General features: G+C 46.4%; 2 protein-coding genes across 4 annotated transcripts in view; one reads left to right on the forward strand and one right to left on the reverse strand.

Moving 5' to 3' along the window:
• Window positions 1-207: 207 nt before the first annotated feature.
• mettl23 (methyltransferase 23, arginine) lies at window positions 208-9,138 on the reverse strand. Its single transcript, XM_076297701.1, has 5 exons — window positions 8,634-9,138; window positions 8,348-8,452; window positions 4,263-4,500; window positions 1,332-1,416; window positions 208-1,096 (listed from the first exon to the last, which is right to left on the reverse strand). Exons 1-5 carry the CDS (start codon window positions 8,727-8,729, stop codon window positions 922-924), a joined length of 699 nt encoding a protein of 232 aa, XP_076153816.1. The 5' UTR covers window positions 8,730-9,138; the 3' UTR covers window positions 208-921.
• A 323-nt stretch (window positions 9,139-9,461) lies between these two features.
• jmjd6 (jumonji domain containing 6, arginine demethylase and lysine hydroxylase) overlaps window positions 9,462-13,058 on the forward strand; it is a 21,348-nt gene continuing 17,751 nt past the window's right edge. For all 3 annotated transcript variants that reach the window (XR_012989969.1, XR_012989968.1, XM_076297700.1), the window contains exons 1-3: window positions 9,462-9,590; window positions 11,414-11,611; window positions 12,822-13,012. Coding sequence is in view for 1 of the 3 variants with exons in the window: in XM_076297700.1 (XP_076153815.1) it covers window positions 9,462-9,590; window positions 11,414-11,611; window positions 12,822-13,012 (518 nt within the window). In the remaining 2 variants the exon portion in view is untranslated. The remainder of the gene's footprint in view (window positions 9,591-11,413; window positions 11,612-12,821; window positions 13,013-13,058) is intronic.

The raw sequence follows: 13,058 nt of genomic DNA on the forward strand, positions 1-13,058 counted from the left end.
CCAAACTTTTGGCCTGTACTGTATGTGGTTTAGTGATTAACCTCTGGGTAAGTTCAATTTAAGTATTCTTTTGAAGATCTGCAGCTACCAGGTTTCATTTAACCATACACTTAGATTACCTGCATGTGTTGAATCAACAAGAGTTTGTACAGTGTTGTCCTAAATATATATATATATATATATATATTATTTTTTTTTTGTTTAAAAAAAAAGTGCTTTACACTAAACACCATTCCTGTGATGGAAAAAATACACACATTGCCGTCTCCCTCTGTTTGCATTGTATTGAGTTACATTCAGGAAGATGCCACATTTTCAACAAAAATAATATTTCCATTATATTTCGTTACATTCACACAGAAGGCGCTTTCTCACTCGGGCCCAGTTATAGAGTCTCTGACATCACGAAGCTGCCCTCCACTTAGTGATGAATGATGACATCACAGGTGCCCCCTATTGGGTCTTTTCTTGGGCAGTTATGACATCACGGTGGTGTCCCCTGCCGTCAAAGGGATGATGTCATCACGCTGGAGCTCCCTTGCATGTGCGTGCATCGTGTGAAGTCCCAGCATGCATTGCTTTAAGCCAGCGCTGTGTGCCACTACCGGAAGACGCAAACACGCCCTCTGCGGCCTCCCCGGCTGTCTGAGGTCGCGGCACACAGCGATGACGTCACTTCCTCGTCCTCTCCGGCTGCTCTGTCTCTCGGGCGGCGATGACGTCACTTCCTCGGCTGCTCTGTCTCTCGGGCGGCGATGACGTCACTTCCTCGGCGGCTCTGTCTCCCGGGCGGCGATGACGTCACTTCCTCGGCGGCTCTGTCTCCCGGGTGGCGATGACGTCACTTCCTCGGCTGCTCTGTCTCTCGGGCGGCGATGACGTCACTTCCTCGGCTGCTCTGTCTCTCGGGCGGCGATGACGTCACTTCCTCGGCGGCTCTGTCTCCCGGGCGGTGATGACCATCATCTGGACGTTGTGGCTGCCGGGTAGAGCGGACCGGGCGATCTGGCTGCCCTGAGCACCAAACGTGTCCAGCGGGACGAATCTGCAGCTCAGCCTCCACTTGTGCAGCAGGGCCTCGATGGACCAGTCCCCACTGCAGAGCCAGAGGGACACTTCAGCTTTATGGATATGTTACATTTACATTTATGTTTATATTTACTGAGCATTTACATTTAAATGTATTTATGCATTACAGCATATCAACACCCAGCAACACTTCATTGCATTCACATCCTCATCTGTTGGCATTTTAAGTTTTGCCCATGTCCCCCTTATTTCACTTCATATGATCTATAAATCATCAGTTCCCCATGTCCCCCTTATCTCACCTCCTCTCCTGATACGTGGTCCAGAACTGGGCCTCCGGGTTCTTCCTCAGGAGGAAGGAGACGGTCACGAGGACGTTCTCAAAGTCTGCGGAGGGCAACATCAGATTATAGAGTGGCACATCAGATTATAGAGTGACACATCGGGCAGCATATGAGCGCTATATAGTGCCTTCAGATTATAGAGTGGCACATCAGGCAGCATATGAGCGCTATATAGTGCCTTCAGATTATAGAGTGGCACATCAGATTATAGAGTGGCACATCAGGCAGCATATGAGTGCTATATAGTGCCTTCAGATTATAGAGTGGCACATCAGATTATAGAGTGGCACATCAGGCAGCATATGAGCGCTATATAGTGCCTTCAGATTATAGAGTGGCACATCAGATTATAGAGTGGCACATCAGACTATAGCGCTATATAGTGCCTTCAGATTATAGAGTGGCACATCAGATTATAGAGTGGCACATCAGACTATAGCGCTATATAGTGGCATTAGATTACAGTGGCACATCGGGCAGTGTATAAGTGCTATATAATGCCATCAGATCACAGAGTGACACATCATGTAGCGTATGCTGTGCAGAGAAAGTGCTTGGCTGGTTTCCAGTTTTCTCCAGATATCGCCAGTGGTAACCGTCGCCCTGGTGACTGACCACTGAGTGAAAGTGGGTGCCCGCAAGTGGCCCAATGTTCTCTTTTTGGTAATGCATCACAAATGTGTGATATGCCATCACACTTGGTTATTATTTCAAAATGATTATTCTTAACGGAAACTGGTGCCATCCTGGCCTGCGAGCAGCGCAGAAATGCCCGTCTGCACTGTGTGCTCCAGAAGTGCTTCTGTAAATCAATCCATCATCTGTTTTCATGAAATTAATTAAAAAAAAAAGCAAATTGGTTTGTGTGTGTCAACTCACTTAATGATAATTTAATGATGATGATAATAATAATAAAAAAACTGTTCATTGTTTTCTTGCTTGATTAAACACACTCATTTGCCTCAGTTCTGGGCTGTTTCTATTCAGGGCTTTTTGCCAAAGTACAGTACAGGTCAAAAGTTTGGACACACCTTCTGATTTCAATGTGTTTTGTTTATTTTCATGACTATTTACATTATAGATTCTCACTGAAGGCATCACAACTATGAATGAATGCAAAGTTATTTGGCCCACAGATGAATATTTGTCAAGTTATGGCTTGGTATGCGCGCTATATAGTGGCACATCAGATTATAGAGTGGCACATCAGATTATAGAGTGACACAGCGGGCAGCGTATGCGCGCTATGCAGCGCCATTAGTCCCTGGGGCAGCTGCTACTCTGTGTGGATGGTTACCATAGCCACCCCCCCCCCCCCCATACACACACACACACACAGTATCAGGCCCTAACAAAGCAGTAAATGGCAGCCAAATTAGTCCCAAAGCCATTATTAAGATAAGCCAGTATTAAATACATATGATGCTGAGACAGTGTGAACAAAGGCGGTATGAATGTCATACACCTGTAGCTATGTGGAAACGAATATGATTATAAGCACATGGCTCTTGGCTTGTCATTCACCTGTAGCTATGTAGAGACGATTATGATTATAAACACATGGCTCTTGGCTTGGACATGCACTCAATTAAATGATGGGTAAGGATTCACCACCCCCAAATAAATGTGCGTCACTATCAAAACTATCAGTTATCACTTTAGTTCAAGGATCAGCCCAGAGATGAGGTGGTGTAGTAAAAACCTGCTGATTTGAACAGTATACTAAACTCTGCTGATTTGAACAGTATATTAAACAGTATACTAAACTCTGTTGAAACCTGCTGATTTGAACAGTATACTAAACTCTGTTGAAACCTGCTTGCTGATTTGAACAGTATACTAAACAGTATACTAAACTCTGTTGAAACCTGCTGATTTGAACAGTATACTACACTCTGTTGAACAGAGGCGGTATGAATGAGGTGGGTGCTGTACTAAAAACCTGCTGATTTGAACAGTATACTAAAAACCTGCTGATTTGAACAGTATACTAAACTCTGCTGATTTGAACAGTATACTAAAAACCTGCTGATTTGAACAGTATACTAAAAACCTGCTGATTTGAACAGTATACTAAACTCTGCTGATTTGAACAGTATACTAAACTCTGCTGATTTGAACAGTATACTAAACTCTGTTGAAAGGCAAGATATCATCCGTATCCAAGCAGTTAGTCTCACTATGTTTACAAACAGTTCTGAGAACTTATCTAGTCTAATATCACAGATATTAATGTGGAATTGCCATGGACTAAACATAGAGAGTTGGATCTACATGTATATCTCATTTTTACTAAGGGCTGTGATTCAGACATTCTAACGGTATGCGAGTCAGATGACAGGCCCTGAATGCCTAAATGCCTTAGTCTTTAGGCTCCTCCTCCTGTCTAAATGCCTTAGTCTTTAGGCTCCTCCTCCTGTCTAAATGCCTTAGTCTTTAGGCTCCTCCTCCTGTCTCTCGCTGGGTGGACGTTGTGTGTGTAGCCACCAGGATTGTCCTGGGCTGGGGGTATATGATATCCCCTGACCCCCAGATTGTTGTTGATAAGGATTTGAACACACAAATTGTACAGGCCTTGATTTTGGGACCCATTGTTGATATAGACAAGGTTTGAACAAAATTTGGGATAGTGCAGCAACAACTTTATTTGACAGAGAATGACCCATGTAGGAATCACTGTTCATGTTTTTTACAGCCATTGTATGACACACACACACTCACACGCACACACTCACACACAGACACGCACACACTCACACTCACGCACACGCACACGCACACACTCACACTCACGCACACGCACACGCACACACAGACACACACACACACACACACACACACACTCACACTCACACTCACACTCACACTCACACTCACACTCACACTCACCTTCCGGTTCATAGAAGACATCCGATCCGAGGATGACGTGCAGTGGAGGGAGTGCGATGAGGTCGGGCGACACCTCGCCCCAGGTCAGGCCTACCACGCTCACCCCCCGCAGACCGTTCGCCTCGCAGGAGCGCCGGCAGTTGTCAAGGCAACGGGGGAGCTCGGCGCTGTCCGAGAGGATCACGGCGGCACCACACCTGGCAGCGACGACCCCAGGCAGGCTCACTCCCGCACCGAGCTGTAGCACGCCGCATGACGTCACGGTTAGACAGGAAGTGCTCACACATGACATCATGACATGACCCAACATCCAATCCATCCTCTTTATCATTCACTAGAGCTGTTGCTCCTCTGCAGACTATTATTAGTGACTATGTAGGTAAGGAAGTAAACATGTATTTATAAAGCCCATTTTCTAGCACTATTATTAGTGACTATGTAGGTAAGGAAGTAAACATGTATTTATAAAGCCCATTTTCTAGCACTATTATTAGTGACCATGTAGGTAAGGAAGTAAACATGTATTTATAAAGCCCATTTTCTAGCACTATTATTAGTGACTATGTAGGTAAGGAAGTAAACATGTATTTATAAAGCCCATTTTCTAGCACTATTATTAGTGACTATGTAGGTAAGGAAGTAAACATGTATTTATAAAGCCCATTTTCTAGCACTCAAGGCCTCTCAAAATGTGACTCATGACTTGATCTGACCCGACAAACCAGCTGTAGCACGGCCACTCCCACTCTGAGCTGATCTGCAAACACTGACCATTGAAATAGACTATGGGCTATATTTTGGGTCACCAGCGCATGGCGTAAAGTTCGTTATTCACCGGCGCGAAGTTGAATTCGTTATTTTGCACGTTTATTTTTTAAGCATTGCGCCCAGGGGTGTGGCAATTAACAACCTAGGGAGGGACCTGGCGCATTGTCTAAAAATCGCTATCATACACCACCTAAACCTGGTCAGAAGTCAATGGCGAGTTGTTCATATGCTATTTTAAGAGCGCATGTCAACAGTCATATTGGCAGGTGCACGCACCATCCTTCTATCATTCATGAACGCACACCAGCGCATGTCCATGCAAAGCATTACAAATTGCACGATTACAATGGGAAACATAATTAGAATAAAGATATTACGAAATACTGTACATCTCATGATGAGTAGTTATTCACCATCATTTGCCAATTGGTAATGACGGTTAAAAGTGATTAGGGGAGAGGCGAGAGACACGTATGGAGCACAGCTGAAGACGCACTGTCACGAGATATAAGCAACTCCTCTGCAGGATAAATGTTGTTTTATTCAGTCATTTGAGCAACATTAGGGTAAGTGTTTTTCCAGCCTATGTTTTCGATGTTATGTTTAACCCATTGTCAGTCAATAGTGAAAGTAACTGCATATAACTGTCTTGTCGTTGACTGACTCCTTGGTGAAGTTAGTTTCACTTTGCCAATGAGTTCAAATAATAGACGAGTGCAAATGCGTGAAGGCTATGCTAGGTTTTAGTAAAGCATGGTTTAAGAATGACTATTCCATACGGTCTCGCAAGCAGCCTCCTTCAAATGCGCCGTTGAATGCCAAAATACCGATGCATTTATTTGACATATCGCGCATTGCGCCGTTAAAGGGAATGACAGATGTCATTCTCATTGGTTTAAAATGATGTTACGCCCCAAACACACCCATATGACTGATTAAAAGACCTAGGAACACCTTGTTACGCCATGCGCTCCACTTTTGAGAACGAAACCCCTCCCAATGTGAACTGGACATCCTACTAAATTTGAATAGACTTTTGACGAGTGACGATGCACTTTAGAATGTCATGATAGGGCCCTGTGTGCACAAACACTGACCAGTGAAATAGACTACGTGCACAAACACTGACCAGTGAAATAGACTACATGCCCAAAAGGCTCTCTGTGCGCTGGCTTGTTTCCAGTGGAGCCAGGTGAGTTTGAACCTGCCGCTATGTTAATGTTATTGTGTCTACTACACAGACCAGGTGCGTTTGAACCTTCCGCTATTGTTAATGTAATAGTGTCTACTACACAGACCAGGTGAGTTTGAACCTGCCGCTAAATGTAATAGTGTCTACTACACAGACCAGGTGAGTTTGAACCTGCCGCTATTGTTAATGTAATAGTGTCTACTACACAGACCAGGTGTGTTTGAACCTGCCGCTATTGTTAATGTAAGTGTCTACTACACAGACCAGGTGTGTTTGAACCTGCCGCTATTGTTAATGTAATAGTGTCTCACACGGACCCGGTTGGGTGTTGCACTAGAGAATCAGCATGTTACGATAAAGAAGGATTTATGTGTGTGTTACAATTGTTATTATTGGGCAAACAGGATATTCAGTATCGGAGTGAAGATGTTAGGAGCAGAATATAACAGAAGATGCCGATACAACACAGATAACACTCCACCGGAAATACTGGAGTGTACAGGAAGAGCCTTTAGAGCACCTAGTCAGAGACCGTCTCTTATTGGACATTCTCTGACCTAGTCTTGCCTGCAGTTATGGCAAGAGTGTGAGGTTTGAGCTCCCCTGCCAGTCAAATCACAACAGGCCCGACTCTATGCTCCTGAAGCAATGTGATGATTGGCTAAATCACAACAGGCCCGACTCTATGCTCCTGAAGCAATGTGATTGGCTAAATCACAACAGGCCCGACTCTGTGCTCCTGAACCAATGTGATGATTGGCTAAATCACAACAGGCCCGACTCTGTGCTCCTGAACCAATGTGATGATTGGCAAAATCACAACAGGCCCGACTCTATGCTCCTGAACCAATGTGATGATTGGCTAAATTATTTCATGGCTCTAACCGAGCCACTGTGCTTCCCTCCCACAAACAGAACCAAATGTGTGTAAACATCAAGTTCTGGAGCGCACACACAGACCAGAGTTCTGGAGCGCACACACAGACCAGAGTTCTGGAGCGCACACACAGACCAGATAGCTAGATGATGAGGAGCAAAATGGCAGAATTTGATTAGAAGTGTAACGGGATTAGAGAGTGAAAATGCTCTGCTTGCCCATCTCCAGAAGATCTATTGCTGACCCTGCGGCCATTTTGGCCGACCCATTGGGCCGAGAGGTCGGGTCACATGAGGTCAGCGGCGTCTGGCGCTGAGCTGCTCTGCTGATGCTGAAGGGGCAGCCGTGGCCCACTGGTGTGTGTGTGTGTGTGTGTGTGTGTGTGTGCAGCCGTGGCCTACTGGTGTGTGTGTGTGTGCAGCCGTGGCCTACTGGTGTGTGTGTGTGCAGCCGTGGCCTACTGGTCTGTGTGTGTGTGTGTGTGTGTGTGCAACCGTGGCCTACTGGTTAGCGCTTCCGACTTGTAACAGGAGGGTTGCCGTGGCCTACTGGTTAGCGCTTCCGACTTGTAACGGGAGGGTTGCCGTGGCCTACTGGTTAGCGCTTCAGACTTGTAACAGGAGGGTTGCCGTGGCATACTGGTTAGCGCTTCCGACTTGTAACTACTGGTTAGCTCTTCCGACTTGTAACAGGAGGGTTGCCGTGGCCTACTGGTTAGCGCTTCCGACTTGTAACAGGAGGGTTGCCGTGGCCTACTGGTTAGCGCTTCGGACTTGTAACAGGAGGGTTGCCGTGGCCTACTGGTTAGCGCTTCCAACTTGTAACAGGAGGGTTGCCGTGGCCTAGTGGTTAGCGCTTCCGACTTGTAACAGGAGGGTTGCCGTGGCCTACTGGTTAGCGCTTCCAACTTGTAACAGGAGGGTTGCCGTGGCCTAGTGGTTAGCGCTTCCGACTTGTAACAGGAGGGTTGCCGTGGCCTACTGGTTAGCGCTTCCGACTTGTAACAGGAGGGTTGCCGGTTCAAACCCCGACCAGTAGGCACGGCTGAAATGCCCTTGAGCAAGGCACCTAACCCCTCACTGCTCCCCGAGCGCCGGGATTAGTGTGTGCTTCACCTCACTGTGTGTTCACTGTGTGCTGAGTGTGTTTCACTAATTCACGGATTGGGATAAATGCAGAGACCAAATTTCCCTCACGGGATCAAAAAGAGTATATATACTTATACTTAGAGATGACAAGGAGTCTCACCTCAAGGACAGTCTTGTGCTGGATCTCCTCCTGCTGGGTCCAGACGTACTGGGCCAGAACGACGGCACACGGCCAGACGTACATGCCATACTGAGGGTCCAGTACCTGCCACACCGGAACACACCAGCAATGTTGCATTTCAGTGAGAAAAAGTTGCAATGTGTCGCTGGCCTAGCTACATCCATTTGAATAGTCCATGTATTACAAAGAAGGGAATGGTAAATAGGGTAGAATTGTCACTGTTTATTATCTAATAATGGAAGATTATAATTAGGAAAATAAAAACCTCTGGGATTGATACAGTGAGGGAGTGCAGTGTGCCTTTGTTTTCTTCGAAAGTGAATTCTTTGAGGGCGAGGTCAGGATTCTCGGGCGAACTCATAATCTCTTGAGACAAAGAACGTCAGCAGTGACCTTTACTTCAACGCAGATTGGATGTTGTAAAAATGCGATTATTCCCTACATAACACAACAATGTATTCTCTCTTCTATCTGACAAGGCGCATTTCATCCGACCCATGTGGAACACCTCAACACCAGCGTCTCTTTCGCGCCGACTAACCTTAGCGCCAGTGGGCGTTTCTAGAACGTTTGAGCTTGACAGTGGCGGGAATGTACGCGTGTCGTCCAATCACTTTTTCACAGTCGAGGAAGCGACGTTGGATTTGGCCAATGAATTTCGCGGGGCCCAACCGAGGGTGGTTACAAACCCAGCAATGGTAGTGTCATGTTAGGTTGTGCTACATTTACCACAAGCCAGTTACGCAAAACACTTCGAAAAGTACGCCTGCACATTGTTTGTTCGAATAAAATTGGCGACAATTTACCGTTACTTCCACGGTTTAGAAAGAATCGTGTTGTGGACGGGACAACACGAAATTACTTCACATGTGTTTACGAGTCAATTGGCAATCCTATCATACCTAGCTACCAAACTTCAGAGGCTGAACTGACAATTCGCACCTAGGTTAGCGTTGGTAGCTAGCCAACCAGCTAGCAGACAAGTAGCCTACTGAATTCACATTCCGCTGTGAGAGGCTAGCTATTAAGCTAGCATTAGCTAACACACGTCTAGGGAGGGAAACCAACTGTAAAACGACATTTCCACGAAGGAATGAACCACAAAAGTAAGAAGAGAATCAAAGAGGCGAAGCGGAGTGCCAGACCCGAGCTGAAGGACTCCACAGATTGGATAAAACATGACTACTACGAGACTTTTGACGTCTCGCACCGGACAGTGAAGGTAACGGCTACTATCAATCTGTGTCGCAAGCTAACCTGCTTTCTTGCTATCTAATAACAACCAACGATTAAATCTTCGCCATACTCCTTATATATCCATTGATTCCCATGCTACCAAGCACTAGCATGTAGAATTTCACAACGGTATTTGAAATGACATCCTGACATAGCATGCCGCTTGGCTTGCAGTAGAAGTGACAGGCGAGAGGACCTGTAACGTGTGTGTGTGTGTGTGTCCAGTTAGCGGCTACGTGACTGATCTCCTAGGTACTGATGGAGGCGCCACACGCCACCAGAGCACCGCAGACAGAGAAGCTAGTTAACAAAACTCACTTCCTCTGCTCTCTGTTTGGGCCCAAACGCTTCATTGTTCTGACGGAAAAAAAAACACATCGCAAAGACATTTCTAAAGTCTGAAAAAATATGATTGTGCCTACTTATTGTCATACCGCTGTGTCAAGCAACTGACTTACAAGTCACATTTTAAGCATACAACAATGTTAGCTGGGCTAAATCTCAATTGGCAGTAGGTTCACCTGTTGAAAGTGACAACCAATGCATGTCAAACTGTATAATTCGAGAGTTAATGTCCTCTTTCAGCTAATGTATGATGGGATAGCCACCTAACATAAAGCACATGACGTGAAGAACCAACAACTCATTGACCAAAAATTGTATTAGCTGTCGACATTCAGCTAAATGGGCCTCTGCTTGTCACAGCGTAGGCCAAATACACAAACATTGACGCAATGTTTAAAGCCCGAGATGGGTACTTTCCTAGACAGAGGCGCGTGTTGCTGGGGCACATATGCTGGGTTGACCTCAAGAGACCCTAATATTTCATTACTTGTCCCTGCTCATATGGTTCGGGAGCCCCTAGTTATGGGTCGTGGGCAGTAGCATACTGTTTTGCGTTTGGAATGCGTGCTTTGCCTCTGGCAAATTAAACTTCTCCGGGTCTCAGTTGCATGTTTCCCAAGTAGTTCAGCGGGAGGAGATCTGCTGGCGTCACACAGGTCTGCTAAGTAGTTCTGCCACGCGCTGCCGCTGCAGCTAAAAATACTCGCGCCCAATCGGGGCCGGTGCAGTGCACAGGCCTCGGCCACAGATACAGTAGACCCGTCACTGAGTAGCGCTGTCCTACCGTCACGTCGCCCCTTGAAAGACAGATATATGACTGTTTTAACTCTCATCTACCACAGATTTCCCTCCCTCGCCAGATGACTGCCAAGACTGTCACTGACCTGCCCCTTTATGATATGGATTAGCCTACTGTAATGAGCCGTCTCTGAAGACGCTATTAATATCCACTGTCCAGGAACTTGATTGGTGTTAAAGACAATTCGTGTTGTACCTAGAGGTCATGTATGTAATATGTCAACCCAAGACAGGAAGGCCCAAACTGTTCTTGTAGTGAAATCACTGAACAGTATGATTTATTGCTTGAGTATGTGAATCAGACTTAGTCAATAAGTCACTTAAAGTTTGCAATTATCTTAAGAACGCACACCTTAACAAACAAAGTGTATTGCTTTTTAAAAGTCTTCCTACCCTACATATGAAATGAAGAGAATAATCTGTCAGATCTGTGTGTGTGTGTGTGTATTTGAGATAGAGGTGTGTGTGTGTGGGTGTATGTGTATGTGTGTGTGCGTGGAAAGAGAGTGGAATGTGGAAATGCTTGGTTCTATCACATGTCATTAAGTGTTCAGCCAAATACTAGAGTGCAAAGGTTTGCTCTCTCATTCTTCCTAATCGTGTCAATCTCTCCTCTCTCTCTCTCCCTCCCTCTCTCTCTTTCTTTACCCCCCCCCCCCCCCCCAGGATAATGTGGAGCGTGCGGATGCCCTGCGCCTCTCCCCAGATGAGTTCATCCAGCGCTACGAGCGCCCCTACAAGCCCGTGGTGCTGCTCAACTGCCAGGAGGGCTGGCCCGCCAAGGACAAGTGGACGCTGGAGCGGCTCAAGAGGAAGTACCGCAACCAGAAGTTCAAGTGCGGAGAGGACAACGAGGGCTACTCGGTGCGTGACTTACTTACACCTTAACCACCAGACTTACTTACACCTTAACCACCCAGACTTACTTCCTCACCTTAACCACCAGACTTACTTCCTCACCTTAACCACCAGACTTACTTCCTCACCTTAACCACCAGACTTACTTACCCACCTTAACCACCAGACTTACTTCCTCACCTTAACCACCAGACTTACTTACCCACCTTAACCACCCAGACTTACTTCCCCACCTTAACCACCAGACTTACTTACCCACCTTAACCACCAGACTTACTTCCTCACCTTAACCACCAGACTTACTTACCCACCTTAACCACCCAGACTTACTTCCCCACCTTAACCACCAGACTTACTTACCCACCTTAACCACCCAGACTTACTTCCCCACCTTAACCACCAGACTTACTTACCCACCTTAACCACCAGACTTACTTACTTACCCACCTTAACCACCAGACTTACTTACCCACCTTAACCACCCAGACTTACTTCCCCACCTTAACCACCAGACTTACTTACCCACCTTAACCACCAGACTTACTTACTTACCCACCTTAACCACCAGACTTACTTACCCACCTTAACCACCCAGACTTACTTACCCACCTTAACCACCAGACTTACTTACCCACCTTAACCACCCAGACTTACTTCCCCACCTTAACCACCCAGACTTACTTCCCCACCTTAACCACCCAGACTTACTTACCCACCTTAATCACCAGACTTACTTACCCACCTTAACCACCAGACTTACTTACCCACCTTAACCACCAGACTTACTTACCCACCTTAACCACTCACCCACCCAAAGGGGTTTATCTATTCCTCAGACCCTGTGAGTGTTCAGGAGAGGACAAAAGTAATTATGTAATGTAATAAGGTATTTATTAAATGTTTTTAATTTAGCAAAACCTTATTCACTGCGGTAGAGAAAGTATCTATCAGTGACCACATCTGTCTGGTGTTTTTTTAGCAACACAGACACACACACACACACGCACACACACTTTCAAACCCATCAACAGTAGCAGGGCAGGGTTGCATACACGGACACATATCCATCTTCTTTGTGCTTATTATGTCCACTTTCACACACTCACCTGATTTGTCAGAGGTTTGTGTGTGCGTGTGCGTGTGCGTGTGCGTGCGTGTGCGTGCGTGTGCGTGTGTGTGTGCTTGCTGTGACTGACCCATGTGACTGGATCGGCAGGTGAAGATGAAGATGAAGTACTACATCGAGTACCTGGAGGCGACGCGCGACGACAGCCCCCTGTACATCTTCGACAGCAGCTACGGAGAGCATGCCAAGCGACGCAAGCTGATCGACGACTACCAGGTGCCCCTCTTCTTCCGCGACGACCTCTTCCAGTTCGCCGGCGAGAAGAGACGGCCGCCATACAGGTGAGTGGGGTCAGAGGTCAGTGGGGGGGGGGGGGTCGGCCTAATA

This window comes from Alosa pseudoharengus, unplaced genomic scaffold (assembly GCF_046254945.1).
Source record: "Alosa pseudoharengus isolate Yale_2024_CS ecotype anadromous, Long Island Sound unplaced genomic scaffold, YU_APseudo_1.1 YU_APseudo_1.1_scf_21, whole genome shotgun sequence".
Taxonomy (NCBI): Eukaryota; Metazoa; Chordata; class Actinopteri; order Clupeiformes; family Clupeidae; genus Alosa; species Alosa pseudoharengus.

What these genes read in the sequence shown, in the direction of transcription:
- mettl23 (XM_076297701.1), bottom strand. Translation starts at nt 8,729, where the DNA reads ATGAGTTCGCCCGAGAATCCTGACCTCGCCCTCAAAGAATTCACTTTC. An exon ending in TCACTGTATCAATCCCAGAG is followed by an intron (nt 8,453 to 8,633) that starts GTTTTTATTTTC and finishes CCGGTGTGGCAG; the next exon opens with GTACTGGACCCTCAGTATGG. An exon ending in TGTCTTCTATGAACCGGAAG is followed by an intron (nt 1,417 to 4,262) that starts GTGAGTGTGAGT and finishes TGCCCTCCGCAG; the next exon opens with ACTTTGAGAACGTCCTCGTG.